Below are 18,658 nucleotides of genomic sequence, written 5' to 3' on the forward strand. Positions count from 1 at the left end.
ACACTGTTACAAAAAATTATGTTGAGACAAAGGTAGAAAGCTGTACCAGACAAACACTAAATACTACTTCACTATCATTATCTCACTTCAACACACTAATAATGACTCAGGTAGTGTCCAGTTCAGCAGTGAAACAGTAGATTGCCATGATGCTGCTGATGGCACCTTCCCAACCCTTACATTTTCTAGAGAAGCAGGTATCTAATATGTTATCATTCGATCATTCTCCAGGAAGTCATTATAGTATACACAATCATTTAATGTGGTTTCATTCATTGTTTTCTTATTCATTTGGGTTATGTATATGTTTTTTCTCAATTTATACGGGGTTGGGAGAGGAAATTCCGTGTATACAGATATTTTGCGTATCCACCTTGGCTGCTTTAATCCGGATACGCAAGCGATTACTGTATTAAAATTTAGACCATTTCCACACCACCCAATGGCGTAAAAGTCTTTTCTTTCTTTATCCTACCATATTAATATATTATCAACTAAGCAACTGAAAACAATGCTGTATACAAAGATAAATGTTATTGTACCTATACAGTATCTCACACTTGAAATGGATGAGAAAGATAGATCTTAAAATAAACATACATATATTTTGAGTGCATACGTATATCCGATTTACGACCGCGTTGGTCGTAACCGATCTAGGTCGTAACTCGGATGGTGCCTGTATAAATATATATATCCATACAGGATAGGAGAGAGAGAGAGAGAGAGTGAGTGAGCTGAAATGGTTTTACTGCAACTTTTCTCTCTCTCTCTCTCTCTCTCTCTCTCTCTCTCTCTCTCTCTCTCTCTCTCTCTCTCTCTCTCTCTCTCTCTCTCTCTCTCTCTCTCTTTATGTATATACAGGTAACTCGATTTACGCGTGTTTGATTTACACGTTTTTGTTATAACGCGACCGAAAAAATATTATAATTAATTTAATTTGCGTGATCGGTTTGCTTATACGCGATTTGGCACAACCACATTTTTCAAACTGAGCGTCAGACACAATTTCAAACTGCGCGCCAGAGAGTTCCGCAACTGGCCAATAGGTGGGAGCTCTGGGGCCAGATCCAAGAAGCAGGTTGTTGTCTATGTTGGTACAGACTGTGTAGTGTAGTGGTTAGCACGCTCGACTCGCAATCAAGAGGGTTCGGGGTCAAGTCCCAGGAAGCGGCGAGGCAAATGGGCAAGCCTCTTAATGTGTAGCCCCTGTTCACCTAGCAGTAAATAGGTACGGGATGTAACTCAAGGGGTTGTGGCCTTGCTGTCCTGGTGTGTGGAGTGCGTTGTGGTCTCAGTCTTACCCGAAGATCAGTCTATGAGCTCTGAGCTTGCTCCGTAATGGGGAAGACTGGCTGGGTGACCAGCAGGCGACCGTGGTGGTGGTGAGACAACCTCCATAGCAACCTCCTGCTCACATACAGACCTTCATAAAATAGCATCCACAAAGATTCATTGCTGTTGGCGGGTGGAGGTTGGTAGCCCGCCAAAAAGTGCTCATTGGCTGCCAGGAGCTGGATCCAAGAAACCTTAACAACGTCAGAGCAACCTCCTACCGCGAAATGGCATCCATGAATGCAACGTACCGTTGCTATCAGGTTGCTGAGAACACCACCTCTCGAGATGGTGTTACTGTCTTATATATGCATTTATGTTCACAAAACAACATTTCTATTAGATTTTTACAAACCTTGCCCCCAAGAAAGGATTGTTTTGTAATGCATAAAGTGAAATCTTACATGGAATACCAAAAAATATAGATTTGATAAAAGATAAATACAATGTTTATTGTATGCATGATATAAATTAACTATATTGCTCAAAATAACAACTTAACCCGCAAAATTCGGGACACATCATTAGACGTTCATTACGCAAGACATGAGGCACGTCGATAGACGTTTAGGCTTTTTACGGCTATATTTTGATTATTTTCTTCCTGTTTTATTTGCTTGTGAGCTGGTAACACTCATCAGGAGTAAACATATGCTCTACGTCACTGTGTCACCAACGATAAATGGTAGGAGCAGGACAGTGAATTCATTGTCTGATTCTGGCACCTCTCCCGCGCACATTACTTCTATACCTTGGGTTTCTCTCCATGTTACGGGGAGACAACTTTTGAATGAGAGTGGTATCAGAACAGGCGAAAGGAAAGAGAGAGAGAGAGGGAGAGGAAAGAAGGGGCCTGTTTTCTCGCGCTCTAGCCAAGCCCGCTGAACCCAATTGGAGGCAAGGCCATGTAAACCAATGACACTACCTCATTCAACCTGTGATATTTTGTTTTTTTGCATTGCAAAGAGGAAGAGTTGCTTGTGGGCAGGAGTATACATTTTTTTTTTTTTTTTTTTTTTTTATGGTAAGGCCTATAGCACCTGTAGGCACTCTTGAAGAGTGTATTGGAAGCGCTGTTCAGCTTCCGCCCATTAGTGGCGCAGGCAATTTTATTTATAGTGGTACCCATATTAGGGCCCATATCACCGCCCAAGCTCATCTTGAGTGTAACCACCTAGAACCTGGGTATCATGGTGATATGTAGGTAACTTTAAACCACTCGACAAATGGCAAAGTGTTTTAAGTACGTGGTGGGATTCGAACCTACGCGTGGACGTCTGCCCGATCCCACGCTCACCACCTTTACCACTATGCCACCGCCTCCCTATGCTCTACGTCACTGTGTCACCAATGATGGAGGGTGATAGCGAGTGATTTCACTGTGTCTGATTCCACCACCTCTCCCGCGAGCATTACTTCTACTCTCTATAGGTCTCTCACCATGATACGGGGAGACAACTTTTGAATGAGTATGGTATCAGAACAGGCGACAGCAGGAGAGAGAGAGAGAGAGAGAGAGAGAGAGAGAGAGAGAGAGAGAGAGAGAGAGAGAGAGAGAGAGGATACAAGGAGCCCGTTTTCTCTCGTTTTAGCCAAGGCCGCTGAACCCAATCGGACACAAGGCCTGATTTTTTGCATTGCAAAGAGGAAGAGTTGCTTGTGGGCAGAAAATCATTTGTACTCACTCGTTTATTGAATTTCTAAGTGTAATCAGTATGTGAATACAGGCTATTTTGTGTTTCTCGCCAAACTTTTACTTTTGGTACCCATGATCACCTACTGATGGCCAATCGTATCTTAAAAATATCGTCGTATTTCAAGGCGTAAATTATATAAAAATTTTTGTCGTATATCAAAAAAATCGTATGTTAGGGCGATTGTATGTCGAAGTACCACTGTATATATATATATATATATATATATATATATATATATATATATATATATATATATATATATATATATATATATATATATATATACAGGCAATCCCCGCTTAACGAAGGTTCACACAACGAAATTTTGCTACAACGAAGGTTTCATTTTACTACCATCTGCTCGTCTAACGAACACCAAACTCGCTTTAACGAAGTTTTATCCAAGTAATTTTTTTCCAAGTTTGAAAGCCCCCCCCCGTATCACATGCACATGAACGCACACACAGAGACGAGATGCGGTCGAGGAAGGACGCAGTGCCGTTGCTCCAAGAATCAGCTGATCTCCACTACCTGTTGTTTTGGGTTTGCAGTGGCCTGGCAAGTAGTGTAGACTCATTTTCATGAAAACAGTGTTAGAGAATCATGAGTAAGGAAGAGATTCCATCTAAATGCAGGTATGAGACCCGGGAAAAAATGAAAGATGATGATTATGTTGGTGAGGGTGAAAGGGCATTTGAAGGCTTTGATACGGCAAATACTTCACTATTTAATAGAGTGTTGACTTTTTTTTCTTTTTTTTTTCCGGTTTACGTCCGGTTCCCCTATAATATTAGGGCTAGGACGGTGCCTCCTGACAGAGGAGTCAGGAGGACTTTGGTTTTGGCATTTTGGGAACTGTTACCCCGAGTGGATGCCCTTCCTAACCTCAGACCGTGGCCAGGATTTGAACCCGTGCACTTGAGAACCCTGAGCCCACAAAGCGTGCGTGGTCCCACTGCACCACGGCGACCCCTTAATAGAGTGTTGACTATTGAACATAAATTAGATAAATGGATATAAGAGAGTATGGGAATTAAAGAGAACGAAGAACAGGAAAAAAGAGCTCCAGAAATTGAAAGAAAGGATAAAAAGAATGGAAGAAAATGAAGCTAGGTTAAGAGCAGAAAATGAGGAATTAAAAAAGGAAATAGCTAACTACAAGAAATTGATGGAAGAAGGACTCAGTAAAGCTGAGAAAGAAAAAGAGGAGCTGAAAGATCTAGTTAACAAAGAAGAGGAAAGAGTACAATATGTGATTAAAAAAGAAGTACAGACATGGAGAATCCAAGGTAAGAAAGACAAGGAAACATTTCAGGAAATATTTCAAGAATAGTTAAAAGAAAGAGATGAGAATATGACAAACAAAATTATAGGAGTCCTTAAGAAAAAAGAAAATCTAGTAAAAGAAGTTGCGGAACAAAAAAATGTAATTATTTTTGGCCTGAAAGAAAAAAATGTTAGATATAGACCAAGAAGGGAAAAAGAGGAAATGAAATCAGTAAAAGACCTACTAAAAAATCTAAATGACAAGGAAAAAACAGAACTTAGAAGAGGAAGTAGAAGAAATCCACAGAATGGGACCTTATCAAGAAGGATCAGTGAGACCAATTAAGATACTACTAAAATCACAAGCAGCAACAGAAAAAATACTATATAGAACAAGACTCAGAGAAACAGAAGGTTGCAAAGATAAATAAATATATATATATATATATATATATATATATATATATATATATATATATATATATATATATATATATATATATATATATATATATATATAAAGCAAAATACCTCCAATCTTTGTAGAATAGGGTCAATATCCTTATGATTTTTCTCAGCAATTTTCTTCAGCAAAGCTGAGACTTTTTGATGCTTTCCTTTTGCCTGAAGCCAGCGTGGAGATTCTGGAATCAACCTGTAAGACCAATCTCTACTAAATAAACAGACTACTCTAACTCCAAGCCCTAATCCCTACTGAGCATGACAACTATCCAAGGACTCCTGTTCGCACTTCTGAAATCATGCCATGTCCCAATCCTCTTCTCTAAGTTTTACTGTAGATTGTTCCAGCCTTATTTTTTTTTACAATGGTGATGGTGATTCATACAGCAGCTATTTTAATGCCAAAAAAATATTCTTAAATTATAATAAATGATAAATCTATGTCCAAAATAAAACAAATATCGCATAAAATCTTCTATTTAAAAAAAGTACAGTGGAAACTCAGTAATCGAATGTCTAAATAATCACAGTTTTCAATACTAAAATGCAAAAGTTTGATTTAATACTCGAAAAAATACGTGAGAGTCGAACGCCCACACACGTAGTTGTAAACAAAGGCTCTCTAGCCTCTACCTCTCCTCCCTCCGCCAGTTGTGCTGCCGCAGTCGACAGAATAACATTCTTGTACATTCTGTTTGTAGTTTTTCATTTATAAATTTACATTAACACCGAAGGCTTATTAATGGTGAAAATATCTGGTAATTAAACAGCTGCACATTTGGTCATATACAAAGCTCTGTCCCTTCTCGCAACTGTCACTGTCTTGTTTTGATACTAGTAATACCGGTAATACCATATACCGGATGATGGTGCACATCCCTAGTCCTGCCACAGTCTTGAGGAAAACAACATTCTTCTGTGTTCTGTCAGTAATCTTTCATTTAGAAACTTACAATGGCACCAAAGAAGCTTATTAGTGGTGAAAATAAGGAATCTGGTGAGAGTGCAAGTGTTAGTGAGCCACATCCCTCCATTACTTGGTTCACAGGAATAACACCAAGAGAAAAGTTACAAAGATGTTTTCGTAGATGGTGACTCGTCTTCCGACAACCTCCCTTCTTCTCCCCACCCTTTTCCCCTCCTCTTTTATGTTATCCATCACCAGCCTTCATTTATGATATGTACAAATAAAAAAAATATAAAAAATACAGGCAATCCCCGTTTAACGAAGGGGTTATGTTCCTAAAAAACACTTCGTTAAGTGAAACTTCGTTAAGCGAACCGATTATAACAAGTTTAACCCCTGATTTGAACTTCCATTTAGAGTAAGCAAAGCGAGAGTGCATCATAGTACAGTAAAAGGTTTAATGAAAGTAAAAATTATGAAGTTAAACATTTAGATAGTTTAATTTAAGTCATTATAATGTACACTAATGTATGTATGTATGTATGTAACTTTATAATGTTGATGGTCTTAACTTTATGAAGGGAGGAAGAGTGAAACGGGAAAGACACTAACCGGCAACCTGTGGAATATTAACAAAGTGCGCATCATTGCACTGCATACAAAACTTATGTACTACATTTCCACAAGGCTTTCCATTTTATCCATTGTAGAGTCACGAGTTCAGGTGGTTCTTTTAGCTTGCAAGGAAGATACGGTCTCACCAGCCTTCTTAATAGAGTCTGCTGACTTGAAAATAGAGACAGTATAATATGGAGTCAAGATAGTGGCCAGCACTGCTATAGTTTTCTGGTCTCTCTCGTGTCTGTGAATAATATCTAGCTTCATTTGGAGAGTAAGAGACTTCCTGGTCTTCTTACGAACACTAGGCCAATTGCAGGGCATTTTGGTGGTAAGTTGAGCTAGGGAAGACAAGCTGACGCTGTTATGTTTTGACTGGGGAGTGAATGTTGCGCGTGTTGTCCACGAGAGGCTTGATCTTGTTCTTTATTCTATAGGGGTCCCAGGATTTTTCCTGAGGCAGGCCTTAGTACCAACAGCTCCTGGTGTATTCAAAAGCCTGTCAGCTTGCGTGATATGGTGGGGCTTTCAAATTTGGAAAAAAATTACCTGGATAAAACTTCGTTAAAGCGAGTTTGGTGTTCATTAAACGAGCAGATGGTAGTAAAATGAAACCTTCGTTGTAGTGAAATTTCGTTGTGTGAACCTTCGTTAAACGGGGGTTGCCTGTACATTGAAATTTTTATAAACTTGAGGTTTTGCTAAGATGAGAATGAATTACAGTCAACCTTAGGCTATCGCGACTTCGGCTATCGCGCTTTATCATACACCCATGAAAAGCTGCTAAAATTTCATTATCGCGACCTCAGATGCCTGCTATCGCGCGCCCAGCCATGACGTCATGGAATATTTGAGCGTTCAATGGCCAAAACCGCCTACCACCAAGATCAATTCGGCTATCGTGTTTTCGGCTGTGGCGCGGCTATTTCGGCCCCAATTGGGCACGATAGCCGAGGGTTAAGTGTACTTGATTTATAGGTATCAAGTCAAACTTTTTAATACTCAAACAGCCATTTGGAATTAATTAAGTTCAAGTATTGAGTCCACTGTACTATAAATGAGATTTTGTTGTGAAAAATAAAATAAATATACATCCTATATTGTTTAACTATCAAAATAATGGAAAAATAGAGCTAGTTGTTACTACTTCCTGTCATTACTTTATTTCAACTTTAATGATTGGATAACTTAGCTTGACTATGCTTTGTGCCAAAAGCAGCCTATTGCCTGAGGGATATTTCTGACTCCGCAGTCTTACCTAAAAATCTAAAACATATTTTTCAGTAACATTTTTTTCATCAATAATAAGATATACCTACATCACCCTAACTACATTTTTGCCAACTATTATATACATCTGATACTGACATTTCTTCCTATTAAGTACAATTAAATTAGTATGGTGGGGTTTTTATATTATTTGTATGTAAAAATTAAAATATATAAGAAATTTGTGCATGCTATACCCCCTCACAATACTGTATAGAAAATGCTCTCCTAGCCCTGTTGCCCTCAAACCAGTATCAGAGCAACAATGTTAAGTGTAAGCAAAGAATATCATAAAAAATCACATACGTGTGCCCAATATTCATAGTCACTATCTTACAAACAGGATCACACTACATTCAAGATTGCAAAATACTATGAAGTTTCATCAGATGTCACAAAAATTGAAAATTTTATCTCCTATTCACATGCATCATCTCATGAGAAACAGAAGCAGACATCTTGTTTACTATCATCTTGTCCACTCTGCAGTGTGGCCAACACAGCTCTGCTATAAACATTCTTTTTAACAGTGGTTGTACACTGTTAACCCCCATCACCCTAAATTGTTTGCAAAATAAATCCATTAATAACAATAATAATAATAATAATAATAATAATAATAATAATAATAATAATAATAATAATAATAATAATAATAAATAAATAAATAAATAAATAAATACTGAAAAAAAAAAAAAATAAAATCACTGTAGGTAGGATATGACTATATAAGTACTTACCACCAATATAACACAAAGAAGGATACAGGTCCTGAGATAATAAGTTGAATCATCCTCCAGTCCTTTGCCCACCAAGAGATCAAGCTCAGGAATACCTCCCCAAGAGCATAGAAATACTCAATTACTATTCCACATGGTAATCTCATGGTAGGGCCCACCAGCTCCACTCCTGAAAGGACACACAAAGCTGATTGTGACTGATATGTAGATATTATAGATAAGTGTGTCTGGGATGTTGTATAATATTAGAGTGACGGCATCACTTGGTAATTTTATATATTTAAATAAGGTTGAGAAAGCCTGAAATTTCACTAAACATACACTCAAGAAAACTAACAAATGCAGTAAGGCACATATCACAGTCTCACTGATAATAATCTACTTAGCAAACTCACTGAAACCTTGCTCTTATTGGGAATATCTCAAAGGGGATGGCCAGAGCTGAAACCGAAACTTTCCATCTCTCCCCACTCAGATATTCCCTTCTAGTTTATTCAGATACTTTGCCTCTACTAACACCTTTTCACACATACATATCAGTTAGGAGAATAAGAAGAGAAAAAATGACAAAAAAAAAAACATTTTATACAAAACTGAATGCACATACAATAAAGACATGCCGGCATATAATTAAGTATGCAAAAATTTCCTAATGTTTTGCAAAGAGTGTTAGGCATATCAAAGGATTACGTATTCATAGCTCCCCAAAAATAAAATGATAAGTACTTATTAATACTGCTATACATATACAAACACATGTACATTTATGTATATTCTAATGACAACTGCCAAGAGAAAATAATGGCTTGAAATCCTTTAATATCTAAAGAAGCTTTAATTTATTTCTGTGTTTTCTGATTGAACTTGTCAAAGCTTTCATTAGTTTTCAATCAGCATAAAATTTTTTTTTTTTTAAAGTAAAAGCAATTTTTGTGAATATACTTACTCATATGTAATTACATATGCCTATATGCTATTATTCCCACACTCAGCACAGAAAATCAACCAGCACCTCTTATATAGAGATCGTGCCTATAAAAGTACCATGTCACCTCCGCATGCATGCGCGCCAGGAACCACCAGCCCAGCTGGCCAGCCAAACCTTTCTGCCAAAATTGACAGGAACACAGAGGGGAGGGAGGAAGGGAACCTCTTACTATGCAATTACATATGGGTAAGTATATTCACAAAAAGTTTTTACTTTAAAAAACTACTTTAATGCTACATATACTAATTACCCATATGTAATTACATATGCCAGATTCCCAAGTATAAGTGGGAGGGTTTAACAGAAACCCAAAGATGGAAGACACAATCTCCAAAATCACCAAAACCCCGAAAACGGAAAAATAATGTATCCGTAAATCTTGTTGCTGACAACAAGGGAAAACCAGAACAAAATCAAACCAGCATCAGTGAACAACCCTCAGCACTGAAACTATTGGCCCAAGGGAAAAGCTATCTAAATACCAGAGTAACATCCCTTAGGTAAAAGGAGGCAAAGGTGGTCATACTCTTCCATGTACCAGCCTTGAGAACCAAGTCCAGACTCTTAACTGTTCTAAAGAGAACACTGGTCGTAATAGCCCAAACTTCATGGGCATTCACTTTCAGAAGGCGCGACTCCTCCGTCGAGACACTCACATAGGCCCTCCAAATCACCTGACAAATCCACTTAGACAAGGTATGAGGGTGGACAGCTCATCTGGGATCCAAAACTGTGACCAACAACCTAGAGCAAGCCCGCTGACAACCCCTAGTCCTGCGAAGATACTCACGGACCACCTGAACCGGACAAAGAAGGCAGTCTACCTCATCCTCCCCGACAAAATCAAGAAGAGCAGGAATAGTGAACTCATTGAAGGAATGCTGGCCCGGACACAGAGTCTTAGCCAGGAAATAGGGGGAGAAGGAAAAGGTCATGGATGTCCAACCTTTGGAGTGACACACCTCAACCGACAGTCCGTGAAGCCCACTAATCCAACGACCCGAAGCGAACGCCAAAAGAAACACAGTCTTAGATGAGACATCTCTCTGTGAGGCTGTCCACAAGAGCTCATAAGGAGGATGTAACAATGACCGAAGGACCAGAGAAAGGTCCCAGGCAGGTAATCGAGGCAAATGAGGTGGACAAGAGACCACAAAGGAGCGGGACAGAGAAGAAAGGTACGGATTGGTGGAAAGGTCTATGTCTGACTGACGTAGAACAGGAGCTAAGGCACAACGATAACCCCTAATTGCTGACACTGACAGGCTGTGGTAGTTGTCATAAAACAGGGGTAGCATGGAGACACCTGAGTCCATTATGAAAGTGTATTTACAGTAGCACAATACACAACAAGTGTAAACCGAGCGAAACGAGAGGCAGGAGGCATACGTGTGACCTGAGGCGGCGGCGAGCGAGGACTGAGGGGAAAGACGTGACGTCAGACAGAAAGGGAGTATGGGAAAAACAAAGGACATGCTAACATAAGGCGCTTAGACTCAAAAAGGAAAATGAAAAAGTCTGCTAGCTCCACTACAGAGGCAGAGCACAGATCCAAACCCCTTGACTCACACCAACTGCAAAAGACTCTCCACTTTGCCTGGTAAACTGAGGTGGAGGACTGCCTGACTGGTCAAGACATGAACTTAGCAGCCTTGCACGAAAACCCTCACGCTCGGAAGAGACGCTGGAGAGTCACCACGCATGAAGATGGAGCTTCTCCAGAGAACTGTGGAAGATGGGACGGTGAGGTTGACAAAGGAGAGACTGCCACATGGGAAGAGCCCAGGGACTGTCCACGAGCAGGTCCAGCAACACAGGAAACCAGTCTGCCTGTGGCCAAAGAGGAGCAACTAGTGTCATACGCAGAGCCCGTGACTCGCGAACCCTCACCAGAACACAGCGGATCAGAGCGAACAATGGAAAGGCATATAGATCCAGACCGTCCCACGGAAAAGAGAACGCATCCTGTCGCCAGGCTCCCCGATCCAGAAGAGGAAATACATACAGGGGCAGACGACGAGTCAGTGCTGTGGAAAACAGATCTACCAGAGGAGACCCCCCCCACCTGGAAGACTTTCCTGCAAATTTCTGGATGGAGGATTCACTCTGACCTGACACACTCTCGATTGAGCACATCCGCAATCACGTTGCAGCGTCTTGGAATGAAAAGTGGGCACAGAGAGATGGAACAGCTCTCACATCACCAGAGAACCATCCCTGCTAAGGCTGACAGAGGTTCGAAACGAGTGCCCCCTGACTTTCTGAGATAGACGACCACTGTCAAATTGTCAGACATCACAGACACCACCAACCCCGACAAAGACATCAATTGCCATCTCTCCTGGTCACCATAGGTATTAGGGAGGTTTTTCACCACAGCCTGCCTGCATAACATCATCATCCTCAAATGGAGCATTTCACAGGGCTGCATAATATCTAAATTTGCCCCAGCAAGAGCTCCCAGGCAGTTCAAGCCCCTCTGGGGGGAGAGCACTGGAAAGGCCAGCAAGGGCCCCAAGAACTTGATCTGTCCAGGAAGTGATATCAACCAGCCTACTCAAGATACTCTCTAATTGATTAGCCATATGCCAGGGAAGACTCACAGACAGATCTTTATTCACCACCAAATGAAGCAGCTCATCATTGAGAGGAAGAGCCCCACAGGAATCTCCTTCTGGAGTGTACCACCTCTCTGCCCTTGAAGCCTACCTCCTGGGCAAGGCAAACTTAGCTGAAGCTGGATTAGGGATCCCCAGGGAACATCCCAGTTGTTCCCTGTGAACCTCCAGAGCCAGGGGAGAACGAGGCAGGAACAAGGGAGTGGGGCCAGGCCATGAAGTCCTCGAGGTGCGCTCGACTCCAGTCTGAAGAGTGGAAGCAAGAGAAGAGGGCATGGGGAGATCCAAGGACTCTCTCACTGAGGTAATAAGCTCACGAAAGGAGGCTGCACCCTCCTCATCCAGAGTGCCAGCCTCCCTCGATGGAACATTATCTAAAACCTCATCCACCTCTTCAGAAAACGAAGGCCAGCCCGTGGCAGCAGCCTGACTAACTACTGTGCCACCAGGGTCTGCGCCCGCATCAACTGGCCAGGGAGGGACCTGCGAGGACATTGACCCATGTAGTAAATCAACATGAGGCAGGCCCATGGAAGACATGCCCGCTAAGCCTGCAAAACTGCCATCATCTGGCAACCCACTAGGGAGTGGTACTGCATGAAATCCCGTTTCTCTGCCACCAACAAGGCCCAAGGAGGAGACTGGCATGGCAGGAGCTGGATCCTCACAAACCCCCAAGGCCTTACTAGAGAGAGGAGCTGCGCATAAACTCAATCAACTAACCCCATGACCAGCCACAGAAGAAACAGGATCAGAAGGAGCCTGCAAACCGCTTAACCCTTTCACTACGGTGACGCCTATGTGGGCGTCATGAAGCCCCAGTAGCAAATACGGTGACGCCTACATAGACGTCATATTTCTTTTCTGAGCTTTCTTCAGTTCAGTTGTCCCGTATAGTGTGTTGGATACCAACTACACACGCCATATGCTGTCCTTGAAATCCTAGTGCTCCTCCCACCATCCTTGTCTCCACCAATCACAAAAGATAAGCTACATGCATCCTGCCTTGTGTCTAAAATTACCCAATGGCATAGACTGTTCCCATCTCTCTCTCTCTCTCCTCCCTTTGTCTCCCTCTCCCTCCTTCTCTCGAAAGATAAGCTACATGCGTCCCGCTTGTGTCTAAAATATTAGCAAGTGTCTCTCTCTCTCTCTCTCTCTCTCTCTCTCTCTCTCCCCCCTCTCTCTCTCTCTCTCTCTCTCTCTCTCTCTCTCTCTCTCTCTCTCCCTCCCTCTCCCTCCCTCCCCCTCTTCCTCTCGAAAGATAAGCTACATGCGTCCTGCTTGTGTCTAATATTAGCAAATGTCTCTCTCTCTCTCTCTTTTTCTCCGAAGAGAAGCGTCCACTTTCCTCTTCAAAAGCGACATAGTGACTAAAAAATAGCAGCATAATACACAAAGACGACAAGTATGACAAGCTTGCACAAGTTTCCGCAAGACGGCACTACCACCCGTATATCATACAGGCGGGCTTTTTTAACATCCGGCGCGAAGGGGTTAATCCCAGAGCCACGCTGGGGAGTGGGGCTGCACGCATATTAATAATATATTAGTAATGAAATACCGTGATATTTCATTACTAAGATATGATATCCATTATAGCAGGCAATAGAGGAGTGGAAACAAATTTAATATCGTGGTGAAAGACAACACACCAAGCTAAAAAGGTCACAAGAAGAAGAAGAAGCGGCCAAGTCACCGGAGTCTCCGCCGTCTGTGGCCGATCTCACCATCTCTGCTTTATTTTTTTTTTGTATTCCATGTAAGATTTCACTTTATGCATTACAAAACAATCCTTTCTTGGGGGCAAGATATGTAAAAAGCTAATAGAAATGTTGTTTTGTGAACATAAATGCATATATAAGACAATAACACCACCTCCGGAGGTGGTGTTCCCAGCAACCTCAGAGCAACCTTGTTACCATCCCTCCAAGTGTTCATGGAAGCCATTTTGCGGCAGGAGGTTGCTCTGAGGTTGTTAAAGAATCTTGGATCCAGCTCTAGGAGCGCTAGAGACAGAGGTGGGGAGCCAGACAATCACAGCGAAGCTGCCATGTTCGGTCCCTCACCTGGCAAATTCAAACCCAGAAAATTCGCTAAAACGGATGTGGTTGTACGTTACTTTTTGGTCTAACTTTATATAGTACGTTAAACCGGAAATTTGTTAGACGAACGTTCGTTAAGCGGAGTATTACTGTACAGAGGATCCCTGTAATTCAACGGGGTTAGGGGGGTTTTTTCATCGGTTGAATCAGCGTTATTTCGAATAGTGAAACAATTTTTCCCTTACGATACTTAAGAATTAGGGGGGACAGGGACCAACCTCCAGCCTCGACCCTGCAAAACATCACTATAACTTTTAAAAAACACTAACCTAGACTAAATCAGTATTTCATTTATATCTAACTTTTTTTTTATTAAACACATTAGGGTGCTCTATAGTATATTTTTGGAAATAAAAACACTTGCATGATGCAGCGGTCTTGCGGCACTTGTCCCTGTTCTTTCAAATTATTGATACTGTTGATCTAGGGACATTTATTTGCAGTGCAACAACACTGTGAACTTTACCTGTCTCACACTATCTTATAAGCTCAAGCTTATCTTTGAAAGGCAGGAAGTTGTGCTTCTTGGGGCTGGGGAATGCTGGCTGGGGCGAGAGTGACCCAGATTAAGCGATACACAGGCCACAAGGCTGCCACTCTAAATTTTCATTTCTTCCTACCACTCGCACACATTTCCTCCTACTTTCACCTACCATTCGTGCACATTTTCCCCTATTTTCACCTATGCCAATCCCAAAATTCCTTTTTGTATATCCATATATTATTGTGTGAAAATAAATGTATTTATACTTTTTTGCAGTTTTATTCTTTTACTACAAAAGAAATAAAAAACTTTCTGGTATCGAAAAATTAACTTTTCTTTGGTATATTATCATGTCAGACTGGACTATGTACACGAGAATAAGCAATCGACTCGCGTCCTAATGGAGCGCCTCACCACATTGCACCATACTCCCACATGTTACGTCAGATATATATATATATATATATATATATATATATATATATATATATATATATATATATATATATATATATATATATATATAAAATCCATATTTCATAAACTGTAATGGGTGTCCAGACAAATATTTAGTGTTTGAAAAAAAAATAAAAAAAAAAAATAAAAAAATAAAAACATTCCCTTACATAGTGTCAATAAACTTTCTAGTTTCCCTTCCAAATTGCTAGGCATCCTCTACCCCCTACATTAGGCTAAATTCACCTACTGTAGACGATTTCCCCTATGAGTGGAAGACTTGGCACAGGGTAGCGTCGGTTTACACTTCTGCCTGGTGGGCTGGCGGAGAATTTGGGCTGGCGTCGGATTTGACTGGGTGGGTGACGCATGAAATATGAATGTCGAATTGGCGAGTCAGTCGGTCAAATCTTGAGGATTGGGTATTAATTAACTGAGTTCAAATTGGCGATAATTCGAACTGCAAACGGTCAAATCATGAGGATCCCCTGTACTCCAGACCATGACTGAGCATTCAGATTTGATATAAAAAGCAATACTGATGAAAAAATAAAGGACTTCAATGAATATGTTGTATCTTGAATGTTATGACACAACAACTTGTCTGTCTTCCTTCCACACTCCTGTCAGGACATGAGGCTAAGTGACAACTACTTGTCTGTTTGGACTTTTGACTAATTCAACCTACGCCTTTCCTAAACAGTTGAAATTAAGAGAAGCTACATGATCCACAAAACATTAGAATAAATAAACGATGACCAATATATAATATAAATTACTCCTCAGAGCAATGACAACTTTACTTACCCAATAAAAATGCAATCTGGAATACACCAGTAGTCATCATGGCATTGAAAAAGCGGCAGGAGAAGAGGGTTGGTAATGCAGCCACAAGAGCACACACAGTGCCAGAAACAGTCATGCATAAAACTGCAATCATTAACGTCTTTTTGCGGCCAATTCTGTGGAGAAAAAACATTATGGAATAGTTGAACGTGTACAGTGTTGGGCTTTGTTAAATATAGGGATCTTGTTGGGTTGTGCTTTTTCATATACTTTCCATTGAGAAAAAAAAATGGTTTGATATATATATATATATATATATATATATATATATATATATATATATATATATATATATATATATATATATATATATATATATATATATATATATATATATATATATATATATATATATATATATATATATATATATATATATATATATATATATATATATATTATTCCCATGCCAAGAATGGAAGTGTGGATACCATACAATATAAATTCTTGGATCTTTTCCTTCTCAGACTATAGATGCAAGATTTTATTCTTACATATTCTTAAAGTCATTATTTTTACCTTCACTTTACTTTCCACAATCCTATAGTGTGTGTAATAAATAACTACTTATTTACACTACAAATACCTATAAATAAACAATAATTATATAATAATACCTATAAATAAATAAGAATTGTATATTTAACAAAATACATAGTTGGATATGCATCTGACAATATCCCCACATCTCAAAGCCATGGCTACTACATCCACTGTCTCCAAGGAATAAAACATACTATGAACTTTATGACTTTACATTTTCCTTTTTAATTTACTCTGGTCTTGCTTCTTACATATTATGCTTTCTTACTTAGAGAAAGTGAAAGTAAATTACAGTAAAACCTCGCTTGACGAACATCTCCAAGGACGAACAATTCGTGAGACAGCCAAAAAATTTGTCAATATATCGACCCAGGGGACGAACGATATTTCAGGGGACAAACGCGGTTAAATGGCTCGCCAGCAGGCGAGCCATTTGTGTGATAACCAACCCAGCTATCACACAACAACAAAACAAAACATAAGCACAAAAGAAAATAGAAACAGGAACATACAAAAAATATTACATAACATAATCTCCGTGCCACCACGATTTTCTCCTGTTTTTCCTGGGCATGGTGATGTTACCGGCGCGCTCTACTGTAGCTTCCTCGGCGTTATCCTCGCTGCTCTGGTGGCTTTCAGCGTTGCTGTCATCATCATCCTGGCCATGTCCAGGTACTGCAGATTGTGGCACATCCATCGCAGCTGTTTCCTCGCTCGCCTGGCAAGGAACACCGCCCTACTGCCCGCTCCTCTCACACTGAGCATCACCTCCGAGGATCAAAGGAACTTCCTGGCCAAGTACCTTTAACTTCCCTTCTTGGAAGTCCAAACTTACTCCCACACACGTGAGGAAGTCAATCCCCAGCAGGCAAGTGTCTTCCAAGGCAGAGACGAAGACTGGCAATCTTTCCATGTTTCCCACGCTGATGTTCACTATAACGGGGCCCCACAAAGCAGCACTGACTTGTGACGCTACACAGCTGTTGTGTAGCTCTGGCACGCTGCGCACATCCAAAGTCCTCTCTCATGACTGTCTTCTTGGATCTTATCTGTCTTCCTCCCCATCCTCCTCTCCTCCATTCCATCATGCCATCAACGTCCAGTCTCTCAAGTAAATAACCTTTTTATTATCATTTTGATAGCATTTAGTTAAGTAAAACAATTTAGGCTTTTTATAATTATTTCATTCATGTCATGCATACATTAAAGGTCTATTTTGAATGGGTTTTATGGACAAAAGTATGATTTTTGGGGGGGTCTGGAACAGATTAATGGTATTTCAATACATTCTTATGGGAAAAATTTATTCAGGGGAAGAACAAATCGGGTGACGAACAGGATTTAGGAACGAATTATGGTCGTGAGCTGAGGTTTTACTGTACCTTTTTGTGTGATGAGTTTTGGGGATTACTCTTTGTAGTTTACTCTGCAACAATTATAGGGAGCCAAAATATTCATAATCATAATCTTTATTCCTCTAATACTATAGCTTTGAATTTCATTTCATTGCTTTGATATTATATGTTGTTCACAAAAAAAAAAAAAGTCACACATATACATACACACACTTTTCTCCTTCCTAAAGTCTAATGGTTTTATGTCCAGCTGCCTTTATATGATACATTCTTGTGAAAATAATAGGGGGAAAGGAATTCAGCTTCAATATACAGTGGTACCTTGGGATGAGTTTAATTTGTTCTGTGATGGAGCTCATATCTCAAAAAAAAATTTCCCTTTGAAATGCATTGAAATGCCATTAGTCCTTTCCAGTCTCCCCCAAAAAGAGCACCCCTATTTTTTTTTACATGTTTTCAGATAAGAAAAAGGTATCTCTAAATAATAATTATTGCACAGAAACATAATAAAACATAACAAAGATAATATAAATAGATAAACTACTCTTATAAAGTATATTTATCTCGGAGGATGCATTTCATGGGACGTCTCAGCTGAGGCTGAACCAATGTGCCAAGATGCCGACTACAGCGGCAACATCCACAAGCGTGACTCATATCTCAAAATAAAAAAATGATCAAATCGTAGCTCATACCTCAAGATACCACTATAAATGAAAATTCTTCCAGTGTATTATGTAAATCAAAACTACATAAGGTTGTCTTTTTTTCTTCTTCTCTTTTCAAATAATTCAATGTACCAGTAAGGCAGGTGTTTATCAATCCTAAAATTTAATACACATCAAACATGTTAAAATTTTTAAAAATGTATAAAAAAAACAACTTACATGCTTTCCCTTAACTTCTGATGGTGGGTGCTACCAACTTCAAATAATATTGATATTATATGATGACAACAATGCCACA

At 40.0% G+C, this 18,658-nt stretch overlaps 1 protein-coding gene across 7 annotated transcripts in view; it reads right to left on the minus strand.

Moving 5' to 3' along the window:
• The window catches only part of LOC123516493 (organic cation transporter protein-like), a 95,421-nt gene that overhangs the window by 64,593 nt on the left and 12,170 nt on the right, over positions 1-18,658 (minus strand). For all 7 annotated transcript variants that reach the window (XM_045275863.1, XM_045275867.1, XM_045275868.1 and 4 more), the window contains exons 5-7: positions 15,753-15,907; positions 8,295-8,463; positions 4,830-4,953 (exon numbers count right to left, since the gene is read on the minus strand). In XM_045275863.1, the coding sequence (XP_045131798.1) occupies positions 4,830-4,953; positions 8,295-8,463; positions 15,753-15,907 (448 nt within the window). The remainder of the gene's footprint in view (positions 1-4,829; positions 4,954-8,294; positions 8,464-15,752; positions 15,908-18,658) is intronic.

This window comes from Portunus trituberculatus, chromosome 41, assembly GCF_017591435.1.
Source record: "Portunus trituberculatus isolate SZX2019 chromosome 41, ASM1759143v1, whole genome shotgun sequence".
Lineage (NCBI taxonomy): Eukaryota > Metazoa > Arthropoda > Malacostraca > Decapoda > Portunidae > Portunus > Portunus trituberculatus.